Source organism: Pongo pygmaeus, chromosome 13 (assembly GCF_028885625.2).
Source record: "Pongo pygmaeus isolate AG05252 chromosome 13, NHGRI_mPonPyg2-v2.0_pri, whole genome shotgun sequence".
Lineage (NCBI taxonomy): Eukaryota > Metazoa > Chordata > Mammalia > Primates > Hominidae > Pongo > Pongo pygmaeus.
The window spans coordinates 51,179,628-51,202,514 of record NC_072386.2 but is presented as its reverse complement, the minus strand read 5'-3'; the positions used below and the strand labels follow the sequence as shown (position 1 = coordinate 51,202,514).

Genomic DNA, 22,887 nt, shown 5'->3' with positions numbered 1-22,887 from the left:
TAGGTACTGGAGCCAGTAAGGCTGGATCCAAATTCTGCCCCTCCCTCTTACTGGCTGATAGTGGGACTTTAGGCATCTCTTCATACCCTTCCCCACATGTGTAAGAGTGGAACATTGTGAGGGTCAAATGAGGTAGTATATTTTAAACACTTAAAAGAATACCAAGCCGGGCATGGTGACTCACGCCTGTAATCCCAGCACTTTGAGAGGCTGAGGTCAGGAGTTGGAGGCCTGAGGTTAGGAGTTCGAGACCAGCCTGGCCAACATGGCAAAACCCTGTCTCTACTAAAAGTATACAAATTAGCTGGGCCTCGTGGTGGGCACCTGTAATCCCAGCTACTCAGGAGACTGAGGCAGGAGAATCACTTGAACCTGGGAGGCAGAGGTTGCAGTGAGCCGAGATTGCACCAATGCACTCCAGCCTGGGTGACAAGAATGAGACTCTGTCTCAAAAAAAAAAAAAAAAAAAAAAAAATTGCCTGATACCTGAGATGCAGTACTTAATAGATATCATTTAATTATTGTGTAAAAAAGGAACCGTGAATCCCATCACTTCTCTACTGCTTTGTTAGGCTAAAGTAAATTGTTGTATAAACTTTTTACATATAAAAATAAGTGGAATACTTGCAGATAATTCAGTAGAGCACCCAGATCACTAGCATTAAAGCCTAGGGACACTAAGTAATGTTGGAGGAAGCTGCCATGCAAGGAACCAAGTAGCCAAGTAGTCATGATTAGAGCATTTGCTACTTCTAAGGCAAAGTCATTTGTGGCAGGCATGCTAGTTGCCAACCTAAAACCCATTCTCCCCACCTTTTTAAAAATTAACATACTCCTGATTTTGTTTGGGGCAGTCACATGCCCAGGTAACAGACTTCCCCACACTTTCTTGTAGCTGGGAGTGAGATTTGAACCAATTTTGGCCAGCTGCAGCAGTTACTGAGTGGAACATATTGGAAAACATTTCAAAAGAAGCAGATTTGGGTGGAATCTGCTTTTGCTCTTTTTTTTTTTTTTTTTTTCTTTTTGAGACAAGATCTCACTCTGTTGCCCAGGCTGGAGTGCAGTGGCACAATCTCAGCTCACTGCAACCTCTGCCTCCCGGGTTCAAGCAATTCTCCCACCTCAGCCTCCCAAGTAGCTGGGACTACAGGTATGCACCACCATCCCGGCTAATTTTTTGTATTTTTAGTAGAGATGGGGTTTCATCATGTTGGCCAGGCTGGTCTCCAACTCCTGACCTCAGGTGATCCTCCCGCCTCAGCCTCCCAAAGTGCTGGGATTACAGGCATGAGCCATCACGCCTGGCCTTTGCTCTTCCCTTTTAATCCTAACTAGAATGGGTATGTGATGCCTGGAAATGCAACAGCCTTCTTGAGACCATGCGGATGAAAACTTTATGCAAAGGAAGGCAGAGTGGGAAAACTGAAGGAGCACCAGTGCTTGGCTTATTATCTCTGGACTTAAATGAGAAAAGATAAATTGCTATTTGATTGAACTTCCATAGCTGGAGTACAGTTACATGCAATATAACTCAGTTCCAACAAAAAGGGCCAAAGTGGTCTTCACTGTTGACCAAGACAACTGTTTCTTCAGCCAGTCAAAGGCAAAACTGATGATGTAACAATGGCTACTGGGTTGGGTGTTCTCATTGCCCTTCAGCTCCCACTGAATCTAGGGTGTAATGGTGGTAAAACTATAAAGTAGACCAAGAGAAAGGCATTCTTCCAATCAAAATGCTTTTATTAGAATAGTAATAAATGCAGATAAAAAAAACCTCACACAGAAAAAGAGGAAAAACACTCAGAAATACGATTACAGATTAGGCATATTAGAGGAAAAAGAGTTCTTCAGGGTATACAAAATGTAAACATTTGCCCTGGGATTTCCCACAGATGGCACAGTCCACATGGACTCTTTTGGAACAAAAAAATGTCTATTAAGTCTCCAGGATAGCCTCTATAACGTCTGCAAACTTGCCACATTAAAAAAAGTTCCTAAAACTTTCTATGCAAAACACAAAATGGCTCCCAATCCAGGCAACTGGCACACGTAGAAGCAGAATACCAAAGCAAATTCGTCTTCCACCCATCAGCTTCAACTCCCTCCAGCTACTGTATTTACATTTACCTTGACAGAGATTACAGAGATATACACAGTACATAAAACTCCTACTTGAGGCTGGGGTGGGAGATGAAATCTTTCTTGCTTATCAAATGCTCTCGGGAGAGGCATCAAATCAGTCCTCTAAACTTAGGGAGAGAGGACTAAGAAGAGGCCCTCTTTTGTTCAGAAAATGGAGACTCATAAACTTCCATGGGTGGGCAGGTACAAACCAGGTGCTGATCTCCATATATGTCATCAATCCGGGCAATCGTTGGCCAGAATTTGTTCTCTGGTTTCACGAAGGGCTGCAAAGGACAAAAGATGGAAATGCTGTGCAATGTTCTGAGAGGTTTCTCTTAGAGAAAAGGAGGTGGCAATGCTATTCCCACAACCTAAGACACCATCAGCCCAACAAATATTCTGAGAACCTAAAATCCAACCCTACATTACCGTTAAAAAAAAAAAGAGGCATTTCCCAGGAGACGTGTCGCTGATCACCACCCCTGTTAAGCATCCCTATGTGCTGTTGATCTCTGGACCAGTTTATAGCAAAGTTGTGTTTGAAAGACTTCAACTGCTTAAAGAAGACTTTGGAATCTATGTTTTTCTGTGCCCATTATATCCTTAAGTTTGGATATTTAGCTGACCTTCTCTTTTAACATAGGTCTAATTTATTTGCCATGTCATTTTCCATACAATTCAGTTGATTTAAAAGTTAATTTCTTGGCCGGGCCCGGTGGCTCACTCCTTTAATCCCAGCACTTTGGGAGGCCAAGGCAGGCAGATCAGCTGAGGTCAGGAGTTCGAGACCAGCCTGACCGACATGGAGAAACCCCATCTCTACTAAAAATGCAAAATTAGCCAGGCATGGTGGTGCATGCCTGTAATCCCAGTTACTTGGGAGGCTAAGGTAGGAGAATCACTTTAACCTGGGAGGCAGAGGTTGTGGTGAGCCGAGATTGTGCCATTGCACTCCAGCCTGGGCAACAAGAGTGAAATTCTATCTCAAAAAAAAAAAAAAAAAGTTAATTTCTCATACTGTGCATTAAAATAAAAATTTGAACGATTAAAAAAAAAGCATCAGCTGGGTGCGATGGCACACGCCTGTAATCCCAGCACTTTGGGAGGCCGGGGTGGGCGGATCACGAGGTCAGGAGATTAAGACCCTCCCGGCTAACACGGTGAAACCCCGTCTCTACTGAAAATACAAAAAATTACCCGGGCATGGTGGCAGGTGCCTGTAGTCCCAGCGGGAGGCTGAGGTAGGAGAATGGCATGAACCCGGGATCATGCCACTGCACTCCAGCCTGGGCAACAGAGTGAGACTCCATCTCAAAAAAAAGAAAAAAAAAAAAAAAGAAAAAAAAAAAAGCATCATTTTGTTTGCCCGCCTCTCCAATGAATACAGGATTTACCATTCTCATTATGTTTTTATACTATTACTGCACAGATCCATAAACAGCACATAGCATAATTTGGCACATTTTTAGCTTTCTCCCTACCTCACTCAAACAGACTACACAGAACCTTCTCCTCCATATAAGAATCAGAAAGGAAAGGAAGGTTGCATTGGGTGCCATCTCCCAGTCCCACAGTGGAGGGAAACACATTGGTCCACTGGGCATGACTTGTATTCAGTTTTCCCCCACTGTGTTCCCTATGGGTTCCCGGATCTGTGGTTGATACTGTGTGACCTCGCCTCTGAAAGCCAATTTCTTTGCTCCTCATTCCTCTTCAAGACCCTTATTTCACAAGGTGCCCCACATACGGTTTCTATAATGATGAGGCTAAGAGCGTACACCCCTCAGGATAGGAGCTGGCCTGTGCCTTCCCAGCTGGCACATTCAGATTCAGAGAACTTACGAGTGGGAATGCTGCCACCTCTCTGGAATAAGGCCGGTCCCAGCAGGAAGATGTAACGCAGGTCAGGGAGTGTGGAGACATCTGAGACAGAGACACGGACAGAGGAGGGGTCAGAGCAATACACTGTCTTCTCCTCCCACCCTGCGCCTCAACCGTCAAGCTTCTGACAGGAGCCCAGGCAGAGAAAGCTGTTGTTTTCTTTCAATTTAGGGGGGGTACAATGTGATTTGTAATTGTGAAATATTTTAAATATCAGAACGTTATGGTAATAATCATCACATCTACCACCCAGCAAAGTCTAATGAGCATTCTGTCATATTTGCTTCACCTTTTAGAAAACATTACCTACACATTTGGCGCTGCCTGTATATCCCTGTCCCAGTGCTAACCACTCTTCTGAATTTGCTGTTTACCATTCTCATCATGCTTTTATACTATTACTGCATATGTTAATAAACTGCATATAGCATAATTTGGCTCATTTTAAAATCTGATATCATCCTATGAGTAGTATTATCCACTTGTATTATAACTCACTGTTACACTCTTTGAAATGTTTATTGCCATTTAAAAAAATAGCCTAAATCCTGAAAGAAGCAGGTGTCTTCAGAGAGAAAAGAGAAATAAATGGTGGTAAGCGTAATCATCTTGTATGCCTCCATGACTCTGTGAACTCACCTCTAGAGAGGTGCCTGCCTTCTGCAAGTCACTGGTCCCTGCCCTCTCCTACAGGTAGGCAGTTTGGGAACTTGCCCCAGCTGCTGCAGGCATATCAGACTTGTTCTCTGGCTTATAGCCATGAAGACACAACCACAGCCTTCATGGTATTCTCCACTCCTGATCTTCCAGCTTAATATCTGGACTAACAAGAAACTTAGGACTCTGACCAGATGTAAAATTAACATGTTTTGGAAGCGGCAGAGTAATGCCCAACCAACTTTTCCCCAACATGGGGCATAAACATTGTAACATCCAGTCCAAATATCAATCCAGTTTTCTCAGCGATAACTGCTCTAATATAAGAATGTGTGCTTGTACAGAGTTTGTGATGTGAATATGTGAGTTTTATTTATGCCATATTCTCACTACAGTACATCAAACAGAGATGGAGAATGTTACAAATTCTCCAACTAGACAGTTGTGGACAGCTTTCACAACCACATCATCCTTGAGTAACTGCTATGCTGTTCAAGACGATGGAAACTTCAAAGTAACAACTGCATCTTCTCAGAAGAATTACCTTATTCTAGGGAAGAGTATCATCCTCAGTTGAGAGTTCAGGAGTTGCTGGTACACTGTCCAGACATCATTTTCTAGTTTAAGGAACATTTCAAACAAAGTTCCAGGGCCTACGCACCTTCAGCGGATTGACCCTGGGGTCGATGCGGCCCTCCTCAATGTCAGCAATTTCCTGCCGAATGCTGATCATGGCATCACAGAATCTGTCCAGCTCTGCCTTGTCCTCCGACTCAGTGGGCTCAACCATGAGGGTCCCTGCCACAGGCCAGGACATGGTAGGGGCGTGAAATCCTGCAAAGGGAGACAGGAGAACTTGCCTCACTGAAAGTCAGTGGCCTACCCAGTTTGGAAGAAAAGTTCCTATCCCTTCTTATATTTTACCCTAAGAAAATCATCAGGTATATTTGCAAATGTATGTATTTGGGGACTCATCTCAGTGCTGTTTATAGAAGAAAAATTTAGGAAACAACCTAATATCCAACAATGGGGGATCAGATAAGCAAATTTTACAGAGCACCCATACAGTAAATAGACAACCATCCAAAAGTATGTAAATGTGTTAAACTGGCTAAACATTCAAAAATATTAAGTGAAAAAAGCAAGCCACATAATGATATCCCATTTCTATATATAAATAAAAGGACAAAGTACTTATATAACATATGTATATTTTATGCAGGAAGATGCCTTGAAGAAAACATAAAATGTTAACTGTAAATATGGCCAGAAAATGAGACTGGGATTTTTATTTCACTTCGATCGTATTTTAGAATCTTTCAGTAATTATCGTGTATTATATGCAATTAAGAGAAATAAAAATATTATAGCTTATCAAAAGTTAAATAATGAGATAACAAGTATTAAGGACCCTGGAGCAAATCTTATTGTCCCCATTTTGTATGATAAGGAAACTGAAGTTTGGCCAGTATGTGGAAAGCCTTTGCCTTTACATTGAACACAGGCTCAGTGTGTTTCTGTTTCCAAAGGTTTTCACATGTAAGGTGATGCAACAAGATACGTAGTCAAGAGAGAGATTTCCAGGACAAAAATCAAAAACAACGTTTTCCATTTCTTGTATTTTTTCTATAAAGCTTTTTTTTTTTTTTTTTTTTTTTTTTTTTGAGACAGGGTCTTTCTCTGTCACTCAGGCTAGAGTGCACTGGCACACTCACGGTTCACTGCAGCCTCAACCTCCTGGGCTCAAGTGATCCTCCCACTTAAGCCTTCCAAGTAGCTGAGACTACAGGTGCACGCCACCATGCCCGGCTAATTTTGTTGTTGTTGCATAGACACGGTTTCGCCATGTTGTCCAGGCTACCGAGCTCAAGCGATATGCCTGTCTCTGCCTCCCAATATGCAGAGATAACAGGCATAAGCCACCACACCGGGCCTATGAAACTTTTAAAAGCTGAAGAACAACTCCCAGGTTGATACACCTCTGAACTAATCTTGCCCCAATGTGCAGTGGTTCTCAAATTCTGGTGAGCATCATTATTACATGGAGTACTTTAAAGTCACATCTGCATGATTTAAAACATTCTCTACCAACATTTTATTTAAAAATGTTCAGGCCAGGCGCTGTGGCTCACACACCTATAATCCCAGCACTTTGGGAGGCCAAGGCCAGTGGATTGCTTAAGCCCAGGAGTTTGAGACCTGCCTGGGCAACATGGCAAAACCCCGTCTCTACAAAAAATACAAAAATTAGCTGGATGTGGTGGTATGTGCCTGTAGTCCCAGGTACTTAGAAAGCTGAGGTGGGAGGATCACTTGAATCCATGAGGTGAGCCTGCAGTGAGTCAAGATCATAACACTGCACTCCAGCCTGGGCGACAGAGTAAGACCCTGTCTTTATTTAAAAAAAAAAAAAAAAAAAAACCACTAACATCCAGATGAGTTGAAAGGACTGTAGGTGAGCACCCTACACCCACCACCTAGATTCTACAATGCTGTTGTTTGCTTTATCACATATCTACTCATCCACCCATCCGTCTTACTTTCTGATGCATTTCAAAGTACACTGCAGTCATTAGTACACTTCACTCTTAAACCCCTCAGCATATATATCATGACTAGAATTCAATATCTGTTCACATATTTTTGTGATAAAACTTACAGTGAAATGCACAAATCCTAACTGTACCATTTAATGAGTTTTGGTAAATGCATACACCTTTGTCACTCAAACCAGACAGGAATTTTTGTTTGTTTGTTTTAAGAGAACAAGCTGATTACCTATCACGTCTGCCCTTAATTCCATGTGTGAGCAAATTCAGTCCAACATATCCTGCTATAGTGGTCCCCATATTTTGAACCACCTGAGAACTTGCAAAAAAATTCCTGCATCTAGACCCTGATTCAGGAAGTCCAAGGTAGGGTCCAAAAATCTATGAGTCATAAAACATGCCAGGTGATTCTGATAATTGGTCGGATAATTAGCCTGGAACGGCTGTGTAAGGCAGTATGCCCCAAAATGGCCTGAAAAGACTCATACAGAAGCTGCATGTTAAATATACAGATTATTAGCGCTCTTCCTTAAAAATTCACATTCAGCAGTTATGCTTAAGACCTGGAAACTGTGTTGTCATGTTCATTGTTTTTTGACTAGCTATTCATTTGGTCTCTCATTTATTAACACTATGTGTTGAGTGCCTACTATGTGCCAGGCACCTGGACAATTCTGGGCTTTTGTACAAGTATGGAAACGGTTCTATCAATCTTCAAAATAACATTGAGGTCAGGAGACAACATGATTCAGAAACACTGGGTAGTAACTTCAGTTACCACCTCCCTGTGAGCCCGTCCTCTCTCTCCTTGCAAATGCTGTTGCAGTTAGTTGTGTGAAGTAGGCAAGGCATCCACAAAGTGAGTGTGTTTTCCTGAGTCGGCCATTACCCAATCGCTAGCCGGGAGGCTGTCAGGGGAAAGGAGTTCTACTGTCAGGTTACAAGAGTTGCCAAGCAGAGATCTTGAGGATGGGATTGGTAATTTCATTAATGAAGCCTTTCTCTGGCTTTCCCATCTATTATCAGTGTAACTGCATAATAAGATCATTCATTCGAGAGAGGAGTGAGTCACACACATGGGATTCCCATTATGATGCAGTAATGAAACTATTAAATTTAAAAGATTTCTTTCTTTTTTTCCCAAAACAAGTCATTAGAACTCAGATAGGACTCCATATCCATTGAATGGCAACGTTCTCCCCAACTTAGCCTTTCTGAGAATTGAAAGATCCTTGATATTATTATCATTTTCATATTATTATAATAGTAATATTGGCTGGGCGTGCTGGCTCACACCTGTAATCCCAGCACTTTCAGAGGCCGAGGTGGGTGGACTACCTGAGCTCAGGAGTCTGAGACCAGCCTGGCCAACATGGTGAAACCCCATCTCTACTAAAAACATAAAAAAATAGCTGGGTATGGTGGTGTGCACCTGTAGTCCCAGCTACGTGGGAGGCTGAGGCATGAGAATCACTTGAACCCAGGAGGTGGAGGTTGCAGTGAGCCAAGATCACACCACTGCACTCCAGCCTGGGCGACAAAGTGAGACTCTGTCTCCCCAACACCCCAAAAAGTAATATGATCTCAATATTATAATATTAATAACATTGTTCACTAGGAAAATATAGTGAGCTGAGCTGAATGAACACCCACTAATGCACAGGTAAAGTGTCCATGTCTTTCAAAATGCTTCAAAGAAAGTTGCATTTTCTTTGTGAAAACTACTACACTTATTTCTTCATCTCTAGAAGCAGCTGAAACAGCTACGCCATGACAGAGGTGGCTATAAAACTCCAATGCTATTTGTCTCTACCACTTCGATGGGTTACTTGCTCTGTCTCCTTCACCACTGCACTCACTGCCACTCTAAGGGGTTTTAATTTTAATCATAAACACTTTTCTTGGCTGTTAATGGATTCAAGATGCATATTTTAATATCTTCTGAAGGGCAGGACTAGTGCACTCATAAGGAAACTTTTTTCTCTATTATTTTGGAGGTTGCCAAGAACCCTGAGCTCCCCATTTATCCCCCAGATCAGTTTACTGTGGTGCCTGCACTTTCCATTTGTGCTTTAGGAAGTGGTCCACAGCCAGCATGGGCGGCGGCATGAATGTCAAAAGCCACTTACCATAATCCTGGAGTCTCTTGGCCACATCCACAGCCTCAATATTTGCAGACTTTTTGAAGGGTCTCGTGTCCAAAATAAATTCATGACCCACATAACCTGTTCAGGAAAGTTGTTTCAGCCCCAGATTAGCATCAGCTTATTGTTTTACCCAAACAAATGAATAAGTAATTTAATGAATAAGTGCATCAGCTTTTTATGTGTATCAGTGAGGACCAAGAAGCCATGGGCACTGGGTAAGTTTATTATTGGCAATAAAGGTTTCATTTAGTCTTATTACAAATAAAAATGTTTAGCACACTGGCCGATGTGTCTTATCTTCAGCTCACTACACACCTGTGAACCTGATTACGGCTAATGGCAGGTGGGAGGCATTACTGAACATATGACCAGAGGTGTCTGGGGATGAGATTATTTCTATTCTGTGGACATAAAATCTACTTGCAACAGTTAAATGCGTCGTATAGTCCTGATCCTTTTATACAAAATATTTCTAGAGCCATTGACACTTTTCAGCAACTTTACCCTCAATATCAAATAATCACTTTTGCGTATATATAGGTATGGATATATTAAACATATATCCATAAGACACATATAGAATTTTATGTTTCTTTGAAGGATCTTTTGATGTTTTGGTTTCAGGCTGCAAACAAAGAATTAGAAATACGTGACGTCAAACAATATACCGTAAGTAACAAGGAGTTAATGAGGCCAAAGTCTGTGTGACCCAGTTCACTTTGTTCTACCAATGACATATCCCTTATTTGAAATTACAGATCTTTATTTGAGCCTCATGTTGGCACCCAAAAGTTTTGGATTTTCAGGCCAGGCACAGTGACTCATGCTGGTAATCCCAGCACTTTGGGAGGCTGAGGTGGGCAGATCGTTTTAGATCAGGAGTTCCAGACCAGCCAGGGCAACATGGCAAAACCCTATCCCTACTAAAAATAGAATCACCTGAGCCTGGGAAGTCGAGGCTGCAGTGAGCCACGATCACATGACTGCACTCCAGCCTGGGTAATAGGGACAAGACCCTGTCTCAAAAAAATAAATACAAATTTTTAGAAAAAGTTTTAGATTTTCAGATTAGGGATATTCGACCTGTAGTTCATAAACAGGCTTCTTCTCTAGGTCCAGGCTGCCAGTAGCTCCCCAGAATGAGCTACTGACCACACAACCATCATCAGGAATAAACCATTAAGTCAGCGTTTTAATAAATAGACCAATATTCCTCCAGGGCTTCCCAAATTCCATGGTCCACCAACTGATGAATTTCCTTCCAGGAAAGTATCTACTCATGAGATAATGATGTACTCCTTCTTCTTAACCCACTTTCCTCACTCTCAGCAAAAATAAATCCACTTACAGAGACTCAGAGCAAGCATAACTTCTTAAGCCTGTGAAGAATAGCTCCAGTAATTAATAGCCCCTGAAGACAGTCTACAAACTGCTCTGCTTCTTATAGAATGAATAAATATGAAAGAGGTGGGGCTGGGCTCATTGGCTCACACCTGTAATCCTAGCGCCTTGGGAGGCTGAGGCAGGCAAATCACTTGAGGTCAGGAGTTCAAAACCAGCCTGGCCAACATGGAGAAACCCTGTCTCTACGAAAAAAAGAATTACAAAAATTAGCCAGGTGTAGGGGCGGGTGCCTGTAGTTCCAGTTACTCGGGAGACTGAGTGAGAGAATCGCTTGAACCTGGAAGGTGGTGGCTGCAGTGAGCCGAGACGGCACCACTGCACTCCAGCCTGGGAGACAAAGCGAGACTTCATCTCAAAAAAAAAAAAAAAGAAGTGGTTTTGTTTGAAAATAAAACTATAAAGAGCGTAAGACTCTGAATATACTGAAACTGCATATTTTTAAACCACGCTTGAAGAAAAAAATTTTTAAAAACTTTAAAAACATTGAAATAGGGGCCAGGCGCGGTGGCTCAAGCCTGTAATCCCAGCACTTTGCGAGGCCGAGGCGGGCGGATCACGAGGTCAAGAGATCAAGACCATCCTGGCCAACATGGTGAAACTCCATCTCTACTAAAAATACAAAAATTAGCTGGGCGTGGTGGCGCATGCCTGTAGTCCCAGCTACTTGGGAGGCTTAGACAGGAGAATTGCTTGAACCCGGGAGTCAGAGGTTGCAGTGAGCCAAGATCATGCCACTGCACTCCAGCCTGGCGACAGAGCAAGACTCTGTCTCAAGGAAAAAAGAAATTGAGACACGGTTGAGAGCTCTGTCACTCAGGCTGGAGTGCAGTAGCGCCATCACAGCTCACTGCAGCCTTGACCTCCTGGGCCCAAGCAATCCTCCCAGTTCAGCCTCCTGAGAGTATCTGGGACTACAGGTGTCCACCACATGCCCAGCTAATTTTTGTATTTTTTGTAGAGATGGGGTCTCACTATGGCTAGGCTGGTCTCAAACTCCTAGGCTCAAGTGATCCCCCCACCTCAGCCTCCCAAAGTGCTGGGATTACAGGCCGTGAGACAGTGCACCCAGACAAAACATGCTTTCTAACAATGATGGGGAATAAATTGTAAGGAGTATGATTCAAAAGCAGAAAATTCAGCCGGGCATGGTAGCTCACACTTGTAATCCCAGCATTTCAGGACACCGAGGCAGGAAGATCGCTTGAGCTCAGGAGTTTGAGACCAGCCTGGGCAGCATAGTGAGAGCTTGTTTCTACAAAAAAATAAAAAATTAGCTAGGTGCGGTTGTGCCTGCCTGTAGTACCAGCTACGTGTAAGGCTGAGGTGGGAGAATCATTTGAGCCCAGGAGGTCAAGGCTGCAGTGAGCCGAGATCACATCACTGCATTCCAGCCTGGGTGACGGAGTGAGACCTTTTCTCAAAAAAAAAAAAAAAAAAAAGGTAGAAAATCCTATTCATGGGTAGGTAAACATAGGAAAAAAATGCTGAAACAGAATAGTAAGTGGAATGTTCAAGGTGAAAATCATTAGACTAAGTTTTTATCAACTATTAATACCAGGACTCTTAAATGCTCAGCTGAGGATTGTTTGAGCTTAGGAGTTGGAGACCAGCCTGGGCAACAAAGCAAGACCCTATCCTACAAAATATTTAAAAATTAGCCAGGTGTGTGGCAGACATCTGTAGTTCCAGCTACTCAGGAGGCTGAGGTGGGAGAATCGCTTGATCCCAGGAGGTTGAGGCTGCAATGAGCTATGATAATGTGACTGTACTCCAGCCTGGGTAATAGAGCAAGACCATCTCTTAAACAAAACAAAATGCCCTGATTGTGACAATGATTGGAGGACGAAGGCTAATGGAAGCTCGCTGCTTGGAACGACACCAGACAGCAGGGAGGGGAGGAGGGGAAGGACACGGTGGGGGAGGAGGCACTCTTGCTGGCAGCACAAGAGGAGAGTCTTCCAAGCAGAGGTTCAGTAATAGCTGAAAGGCACCATCAAGCCAAGCCCAACACAGCACTGCTAATACCACAGTGCCATCTGAAGAGGCCCCCACCATAGCCAAGAGGTTTAGGAAGAGCTCCATTTTCTAAATGAGGTTCAGATGTTATTTTCTAAGTCCATACTCTATTGCGTTCAAATAGAAACTGCAGTGGAATTCCAGCATCTCTCTCCATCTCTATGTGAGCCCTGAAAGGGATGAAATTTCAACTTGGTGGCTGTCAGAAGCCAGATCCTAAGATGTTCTTTGCAGCTTTTAGGACACACAAACCTGCTATCGGGCAATGTTGGAGCGATATCAAGTGGAAACTGAATAAACCACTCAGCACCAAGTTTTAGTGTTCACAGAGTAGGTGTCTCTGCTGGACCTAACAGTAACTATAGCTGAGAAGGTACCACATGAAAGGGGCAAGGAGGACAGGAGGGCGTGGGATGGAGGAAAAGCAAGGTAAACATTGGGTAGCTATCTAAGTGGGAACCACCGCCCCATATGTTGATTGTCTTCTGAGGGTAAGAACAATATGGGAGTGTGCTGTGAAAAAATACAGCTTCTCAAAACCCTCATTGAGAGAAGGGACCAGACCTTACTTATCCCCCATCCTCAAGGTGGCTGCCGAGGAATAAATGAACTCACTAGGTAACTACTCTGGAAAGCTCTGCTGGGCAATCAATGCTTGGTCAAGCCTTTTAGCTGAAATCCATAGACCATGACTAACAGAATCAAATTTCCTGGCTGTTTCCCTGTAGTTCAAGCTAGAATGAGGTTTCCCTGAGAATGAGGTCGGGTAAGTGGGACCGAGCAGGGTCACTTGTGAGCCAAGGATGTGAGGGCCCAGCCCCTGAGGCCGCTGCCCACCCATACAGCAAGGGCCACCTGGAAACCTCCGCAGGGACAGGTATTTGCAGGCAAAGTTGGTGTTTGTCTGATGGGAAAAAAAAAAAAGGCAGATGACCTGGGGTCAAGAGTTCAAGATAAGCCTGGCCAACATGGCAAAACCTCATCTATACTGAAAATACAAAAATTAGCCGGGTGCGGTGGTGGGCACCTGTAATCATAGTGGGAGGCTGAGGCAGGAGAATTGCTTGAGCTGGGGAGGCGGGGGTTGCAGTGAGCCGAGATTGCACCACTGGACTCTAGCCTGGGTGACAGAGCAAGACAATGTCTCAAAAAAAAAAAAAAAAAAAAAAGGCTAGGCATATAAGAAATTAAAACATAAAGAAAACATTGGGATACTACAAAGTCATCTCCTCCTACTAATGGGAACTCCATTCAGATCAAATCTTTGCCTCCCACAAAAGTAGACAGCTGTGGATTTTTGCAATTCTTCCTTTAAAATGTATCATCTTGCCGGGGCAATGGCTCACGCCTGTGTAATCCCAGCACTTTGGGAGGCCAAGGTGGGTGGATCACCTGAGGTCGGTAGTTTGAGACCAGCCTGACCAACAAGGAGAAACACTGTCTCTACTAAAAATACAAAGTTAGCCGGGCATGGTGGTGCATGCCTGTAATCCCAGCTACTCGGGAGGCTGAGGTGGGAGAATCGCTTGAACCCGGGAGGCAGAGGTTGAGGAGAGCCGAGATTGCGCCATTGCAATCCAGTCTGGGCAACAAGAGCGAAACTCTGTCTCAAAAAAAAGAAAAAAAAAAAAGTATCATCTTACCTGAGGTAATTCCTTTCTTTCCTCATTCTAGCAGAATACAGTCATGCATCACTTAATGAAGGGAATACGTTCTGAGAAGTGCATTGTGAGATGACTTTGTCATTGTGCAAACAGCATGGTGTACTTACATAAACTAGTTGGTAAAGTCTACTATATATACCTAGGCTACATGTACAGCCTCTTGCTCCTACTGTACTGAATACTGTAGGCAATTGTAACACAATGGTCCAAATCTGTGTATCTAAACATATCTCAACATAGAAAAGACAGAGCAAAAATATGACATAAAACATAAAAAATGGTACATCTGTGTAGGGCACTTACCATGAATGGAGTTTGCAGGACTGGAAGTTGCTCTGGATGAGTCAGTGAGTGAGTGGTGAGTGAACGGGAAGGTCTAGGACATTCCTGTATACTACCATAGACTTTGTGAATGCTGTACACTTAGGCTATATCAATTTATTTAAAAAAACTTTTTTCTTCAATAATAAATTAACCTTAGCTTACTGTAACTTTTTTTTTTTTTGAGACAGAGTCTCAATCTGTTGCCCAGGCTGGAGTGCAGTGGCACAATCTCGTCTCACTGCAGCCTCTCATTCCTGGGTTTAAGCGATTATTAAGCCTCAGCCTCCCGAGTAGCTGGGATTACAGGTGCCTGCCACCATGCCAGGCTAATTTTTGTATTTTTAGTAGAGACGAGGTTTCACCACGTTGGCCCAGCTGGTCTCGAACTCCTGAGTTCAAGTGATCTGCCCGCCTCGGCCTCCCAAAGTGCTGGGATTATAGGCGTGAGCCACTGCGCCCGGCCTACTGTAACTTTTTTACTTTATAAACCAAATTTTTAAAAACTTTCTGACTCTTTTGTAATAACACTTTAAACACAAATACATTGTACAGCTGTACAAAAATATTTTCTTTCTCGATATCCTTATTCTATATGCTTTCTTCTATATTTAATTTCTTTTTCTTTTTAAACTTTTTTGTTAAAAACTAAGACACAAACACACACCTTTGTCTAGGCCTACAGATTCAGGATGCTCAATATCACTGTCTTCCACCTCCACATCTTTTTTTTTTTGAGACAGGGTCTCACTCTGTCACCCAAGCTGGAGTGCAGTGGCACCATTACAACTCACTGCAGCCTCAACTTCCCAGGCTCAAGCAATCCTCCTGCCTCAACCTTCCAAGTAGCTGGGACTACAGGTGTGCACCACCATGGTGGTTAATTTTTTCTTTTTTTTTTTTTTTGGAAGAGACAGGTCTCATGATATTTCCCGGGCTGATCTCAGACTCCTGGGCTCAAGCAACCCTCCCGGCTTTGCTTCCCAAACTGCTGGGATTTAAGGCATGAGCCACAGCAACCAGCCCCACCACCCAGCCCCACCTCTGATATCTTGTCCTCTGGAAGGTGTTCAGGGACAGTAACACACACGGAGCTGCTATCTCCTGTGATGACAATGCCTTCTTCTGGAACACCTCTTGAAGGACCGCCCTGAAGCTGTTTTACAGTTAACATTTTTTTTTTACAGTAGAAGGAATACACTCTAAAATAATGATGGGGGCCAGATGCAGTGGCTCACGCCTGTAATCCCAGCATTTTGGGAGGCCAAGGTGGGAGGATCACCTGAGGTCAGGAGTTTGAGACCAGCCTGGGCAACATGGTGAAATCCTGTCTCTACTAAAAATACAAAAATCAGCCAAGCGTGGTGATGAACGCCTGTAGTCCCAGCTACTGGGGAAGCTGAGGCAGGAGAATCGCTTGAACCTGGGAGGCGGAGGTCGCAGTGAGCCAAGATCATGCCACTGCACTCCCACCTGGGTGACCAAGCGAGACTCTGTCTCAAAAATAATAATAATAATGATAAAAAGAATTACGTAGTAAATACATAAACCAGCAGCATAGTCTTTATCATTATTATTAGGTACTATATATAAATGTAAGTGTCATACTTTTAGACAACCCGCCTCAGCCTTCCAAAGTGCTTGGATTACAGGTATGAACCAACGCATCCGGCTGCTACTAAATAAAATTAAACGTGAGGAAGTTTAAAATATGAACAAATAAGCAATTAGGGAAAAAACCAATAGGATGCAGTTATATATCTTTTTAAGATATGGAAACAACATGATTTTAAGCTGTGAAATCAGAGAGTCAGCTGTGAAGGAGAATGAAGTAGACAGAACAGATGGGCGAACACAGTTACCCTGGATGGACAAGGCTAGCACTAAGAACTAGGGAAACATTGAGCGCATTGGCTACATATACTAAAACAATAAGGTCATTTTCACCTATCAAATTGGCAATGATATATTGTTTTCTTGTTCTTCTGTCTAGTTCTCAGTCCTTACTAGGCCCCTGTGTGATGGCCACTCTCATATGTTATCACTGTGAGATAAATTGACACAAAGTCTTTGGGAAAAAAATTGAAGCCATACATGTCAAAAGCTTCAGTGCATTTATATCCTCTGAGATAATAATTTTTTTCTATGACTCTCTCCTAAGGAAATTATCAGGCAAAATTCTTTAAAATGTCAAGCAAAGGATACTCATTGCCACATTGTAATAAATTCAAACAAAGGGAAGAAAAACTATACAATTGGTTAAATCATGGCACATCTATACAATGGAATTGACAGTGCCACTTTCAAAGAATATTTAGTGACGGGAAAATGCTCATAATATACAGTTAAAAAATAAGCTAAAAACTGTATTTGTAGGCCGGGTGCAGTGGCTCACACCCATAACCCCAGCACTTTGGGAGGCCGAGGTGGGAGGATCACTAGAGCAGAGGAGTTCAAGACCAACCTGGGCAACAGAGCAAGACCCCGTCTCTACAAGAAAATATATAAAAATAAATTAGCCAGGTGTAGCGGGTGTGTGCCTGTGGTCCCAGCTACTTGGGAGGATGAGTTAGGAGGATCACTTAAGCCCAGGAGCTGGAGATTGCAATGAGCTGCCATGGCACCACTGCACTTCAGCCTGGACAACAAACTAATAAAACAATCTGCAGTATGATCAATTGTACAAACAAAGAGGAGAAGAAATACAGAAAATATTAGTAATGGCTATAACTGATTGATGGAACCATGGACCATTTACATTTTCTTTGTCATGCTTTATTATTTTCCAAAATGTCCATGTTGAGCATATATACATTATTTATGTAATCTGACAAAATAAATATTGAAGCTATTCCTTAAAGCCAATACACAAGCAGGATACATTTCACAGAGCAGGAGCTAAGCTAGATTTGAATTAATTAGTAGCTCTTGTCACTTCTTTAGTACCCACTTCACAGAAGCATTTTATTATGTTGCTTAGAGACATGTTGCCCACAACCGTGTTTTCTGTTCTCTGGGGAGCATTTTAACCAGCACTTCTGGTTATTCGGTCCTATTCTTTTTCAAACTGTGGAACCACCCCTTTGGATACTGATTTATAAGGTAAGACCAGCCGTTAAAGATCACAGCTATAGAGGTACATTCCACCTGGACCAGAGAAACCAAGATCCCATAAGCGCTTTGTTGCTGTTGCCCAGGTGCGGGCGGGTGGGCTGGTTCCTGACGTCTGCCTCTGATCCAAGCTCCAGGTCCCGGTCTCTGTCCTGCTCTCACTTTGGGCCCATAGCAAGGACTTGTACCTGGTTCTCAGTTCCAGCCTTTCCCTTCCAGGGTGACTTTGTTCCCCCATCTGTTTTTCTCTCAAAGGTATCTTCACTCTCCCTTCTGACAGCTTAAAATCATGTTGTTTTCATAGTTAAAAAGAAAATATAACTACATCCTACTGAAGCAGCCCCCTCCTCCTTCACTACCTGCAAACATGGAATCCTTCTCCCCTCTCCTTCCCGACCTCCATCCACATCTCAGCCCGTTTCAAACATCCAGCGTCTGCCTCACCATTGTGCCCAAACTACTTTCAAAGGCTACCAAAGGCTTCCTAATTGTTATAGACAAAGGTTCCTTTTAAGACTCATAATTTAAAATCAGTTGTCAATCATACCTCAGTAAAAGAAAAAATCTAAATAAACTTAAGTAAGATTAAATCAGCCACCCGCTCTTTACAGTGCCTCTCCTTATTATGTGTCATCACGTGCATTTGTTGACTGCCAGAGAAACAAAGCAGGTGCAGTCTCCACCCTCTCCTGGACCCTGGAGTCAGATGGACAGAGCCAGACAATACCAAGTGGGAGACAATTCCAAGTGCTCCGGGGTGGGGTCGGGGGTGAGCAAGAGGAGGGAGTGGAGGCTGCAGGGAGGAGGCGGAGCCACACGGCAGCAGGAGGGCCAGGCAGGGGTGTTGAGGGAGAGGCACTGTGCCAAGCACTGCCAGGGTTCTAAAGCTGCCTCAGGTGTGGAGTGCCCCTCACCAGGCACCCGACTTCTGCCTCCCTCTTAATGTAGCCATCTACTTGAGGCGTTTTGTTCTGGCTTCTCACCTTCAATACTCTTTCCTGGGGCCTCACCACTTCCAAGACTCAGCTATTAGGTCCTGAGCCCACAGCCCAATGTGTAAAAGGATGCCTGGTTTTTAGTTCCCTCCCATCACTTCCAGGGTGACTTTGTTCCTCTGCCTATTATTCCCTCTATTGTAAGCCCTAGAGGCTAGCTAACCTTCAATCACAGGTGTGATTACAGGATTGCAGGTGTGAGCCACCACCCCAGCCCCTTGCTACCTCTAAGGCATGTTTCCCCCTTGCCACTGTCTTAATGATTGTAACAGTCTCTTCATGAATCCCTACCCTCCCCTGCTCAAAAACCTTTAATGGCTATTGTCCAGCTCAAGGGTGAAGTCCAGAGCCTTCCAAGACCTTAAAGGCACCACGATACATTTCCAGCCTCATTGTCATTTGCTCCCTCTCCCCTATCCCATCCTTCACTCCAGACCAGACAGCTTTCTTTTCTCTGGTTTGCTCCTGTGTCTCTGCTTACTCAGGCTCTCATCGGCTATGCTGGCTTCCAGGCCCATCTCAAATGGCTCCAGCGAGAAGGCGCTCTCAACCATTCTATCCAGTCTGAGTTACTCTACTCTTTCAATGCATATCATAGCACTTTGTAAATAATTAGCTCATGGTATTTATGTACACATTTCAGTGTTGTGGAATCTTTATTGACCTGGGCTGCTGTGTAGACTAGGAGCCTAGGAGAAACCTGCATATAGTAATGCCCCTAAACAGTTAACTAAAGTGGAGTTATGGCTGGGCGTGGTGGCTCACGCCTGTAATCCCAGCACTTTGGGAGGCTGAGACAGGTGGATCACCTGAGGTCAGGAGTTCGAGACCAGCCTGGCCAATATGGTGAAACCCTGTCTCTACTAAAAATATAAAAATTAGCCGGGCATGGTGGTGCACACGTGTAGTCCTAGCTACTCTGGAGGCTGAGACAGAAGAATCGCTTGAACCCGGGAGGCAGAAATTGCAGTGAGTCAAGATCCTGCCACTGGACTCTAGCCTGGGTGACAGAGCAAGACTCTATCTCAAAAATAACAAAATAAAATAAACCAGAGTTATTTCCAAGAACTCTACACTATTTTCTGATATATGCTAAGAAACAGAAGTCTCTTGCCCATGTCAGAAAAGCACATCTAGGTCAAACTTAGTTTGGCCAAGAAAAAAACCAAAGTAATGATAGACTAAAGTTGATACTTGCCTCTTGCACCCCTGAAAAGAATTCTGTAGTGTTTTTCTAATCGCTTGGCCATGTAATTGGCATTTAATATCGCAGTTTCCGTGGCTTGTTTAAGACCCTTGCCTCCCATCATCTGCAACAGAAGGAAAAAGAGCCATTAGCCGTTGAACAGGCAAACACAAATGTCAAGACACCAACCAAAAGACACCCCCAGATAAATTCCACCCACAAAGGAAGGCAGCCCACCATGACTCTGGAGTAGAGATGAGTGGAAAATTCCAACAAGGACATCTGTCAGATCCCTCTAAGCCTGTAATACATTTTTGTTTTCTTCTTTTAATAGTAGTTTTATGTTCTTTATTGTAGTAGCAAAGCCCACAACAGGGCAAGTTGACTACTGACTACTGTGTTATCTAAAGAGAGAAAAGAATTGTTCTTAAATTACATGTGTTTTGTGATTTTTTGTTTGTTTCCTATGAATTTGAGAGGTCTTGATAATTGCCAGGAATCCGATGGGATCTGGGCCAATATCTCCACGGAAGCAATTTTGTATGGTTTATTTTTCCATTGTCCCTAGTAGAGGCTGCTTATGTTTAAAAACTGCTCAATCTTGTCCTGGTAGGTAAGAGTCCCTGTGATCATAAGGGATACACGTCATCACTGCAAAGAGCTTCAAATCAAGACTACACCAATTCCGATGGCTTACTTTCTTCCCAGAGTACCTCACATGTGATGGAGTTGGCATATATATTAAATACATAACTAATGTAAAAAGAATGAGAGAGCACCAAATCAAACAACAGTAGTACTTTGGTATCATTAAGGGGGTCCAAAGTAAAAAAGGGCCACATTGCTCCAGGCTGGTCAAAGAAGGGTTCCTAGATGAAGAGCCAGAACTTGGCTTGAAACTTAGCAATAAGTAGAATTTGGATAGGGAAAGAGAAAGGAGAAGGTATACCAGTGAGAAGAATGGCAGAAATGAAGGCGTGGAAGGGGAGGGCACATGACTGTCATCTGGGAGTGGATGTAGGCCAAGCTGAATTGTGACTCCGTTTTTAAGCCCAAACCTTCTCTAGGAAGGACTTCGAGTTTGTCCAGCCAACCACTGGCTCTCGACCTATGTCTCATGGGGGGATTTCTTTAAAACGCAGATGGCTTAAGTCCAACCCTACATATGCTCAATTTGGTTCTCCCTGGAATGCGGCCTAGGCATTTGCATTCTGAAAGAATCCCCTAAGGATTTTGTGCAGGCTAGTGAGAACCAGGTAAAGCAACAGGAAGCCAGGAGAGATATGTGGGTGTCTAGGGTGAGTCTAGCAGTCCTATAGGTGCGCCTGTGGAATTGCAGCAGGGAGAGAAGCAGCTAAAGCTAGAGTCCAGGGGATAAGTAACAACAGCCTGAAATAAGAGAAGGGCCAAGGCCAGAGGGGGCAGCTTAAACCCTACTTTATTTATTTAGTTTTTAAACTGAGGCACCAGCTGGTGTTCCAGGCATGTAGCCAAACCAACCTTGGGGCATTTATTTCCTATATGTGGGAAGTCATCTCCAACCCAAATATGTTCATACAAATAACCTAGATTTACAGAACCCAGAGATCAAAAGGGAAGTGGGAATTTGATTCTGCTTACAAAGAAGCAGACCTTTATTCTGATTGCTTGTGTTGTTTGCAAAACAAATTGAGTATCATTTTTAAAAGCAAGTGTTAGTCTCTGAGGTACAGAATTATTCCGGCTTCCAAGAAACTTTTCGTGAAGAATCATAAATGCCATGCTATTCCAGAAATAAACAGCCAGCTCTACAGAGTCCTCTGAAATGATTGGCATAGCTGCGTTTTGGGAGTTTTGTTTCAGTGGGAGCCCCCCTTCCTTTAAAGAGGGGCACTGCTTTGGGGAGACTGCTCTAATTAGCAGCCAAACAAGTGTTCCTATTCACAGTCTTGTCAGTCCAGGAGGTGGGCAGGGCAGTGTGAACAAGAACAGTAGAAAATCAACTCTGGCCCTGGTGTTATTTGGAGTAAGACAAAGGAAGGAAGCCTGTACTCTGACTAATTACGCAGAGAGCACAGTGCCACAAGCCCTAAAGGCCGAAGAGCTCTGGGAAACCACCAGAGAAGCAAATTTCCGCTACTTTTCATCTTCTCCTCTGGCCCCCCCAAGAAATATATAGCAAAGTGAGATATATAGCAGGATCTCAGCACAGTGGAATAATTAGTACGTGCACTGCTTTTCACTCGGAAGGGGCTATATAAATCCTGCAGGAAACCAAAGGATGCGGCCAGAACATCCATATGACTCATGGAACTTAGCTGTGTCTGGAAAAATATATCTGGTGCTTCAGTTTCTCTGATGTTAAACCTACTCTGAGAACCCAAAATAAGTAGTGTAATGAAGAAGAGATGAAATGATTTTTAGCTCATCTCTTTAGGAAGGTTTCTTCCACCGAGGTCATCAGCAATATTCTTTGAACCACATCTCAGATCATGAATTTATTTGTTTTTAAGCCAAGAAAGAAGTCTGCAGTATCCGGTCCCCACCCATACCTGACGCCCCCACCCACCTGCACATACTCCCAGGCCTCACCTTGATATAAGCCCAGGAAATAGGCAAGATGGAACTGGAGCCCCATGGGGCTGCACTGACGGTTCCCACAGGACAGGCATCCTCATTCCGCTTTAGTGAAATGATGGGATGATTGGGCAAAAACGGGGCAAGATGTTTCTTCCTGTATTTTTTTAAGTGCAAATTCAGAAAATGTAAACGATTCAGTTTAATCTAATGGGAAGGTTCTGGGCCCTCCCAGAAAGTCTTGTTCTTAGCAGAGGAGCTCTGACAGTGGAA

The 22,887-nt window shown here is 43.5% G+C and overlaps 1 protein-coding gene across 1 annotated transcript in view; it reads right to left on the bottom strand.

Moving 5' to 3' along the window:
* Positions 1 to 1,725: 1,725 nt before the first annotated feature.
* GLDC (glycine decarboxylase) overlaps positions 1,726 to 22,887 on the bottom strand; it is a 112,351-nt gene continuing 91,189 nt past the window's right edge. The window contains exons 20-25 of the mRNA XM_054502414.2: positions 22,630 to 22,771; positions 20,071 to 20,182; positions 9,344 to 9,439; positions 5,327 to 5,499; positions 3,970 to 4,050; positions 1,726 to 2,411 (exon numbers count right to left, since the gene is read on the bottom strand). Coding sequence (XP_054358389.1) covers positions 2,268 to 2,411; positions 3,970 to 4,050; positions 5,327 to 5,499; positions 9,344 to 9,439; positions 20,071 to 20,182; positions 22,630 to 22,771 — 748 coding nt within the window. The 3' untranslated portion in view covers positions 1,726 to 2,267. The remainder of the gene's footprint in view (positions 2,412 to 3,969; positions 4,051 to 5,326; positions 5,500 to 9,343; positions 9,440 to 20,070; positions 20,183 to 22,629; positions 22,772 to 22,887) is intronic.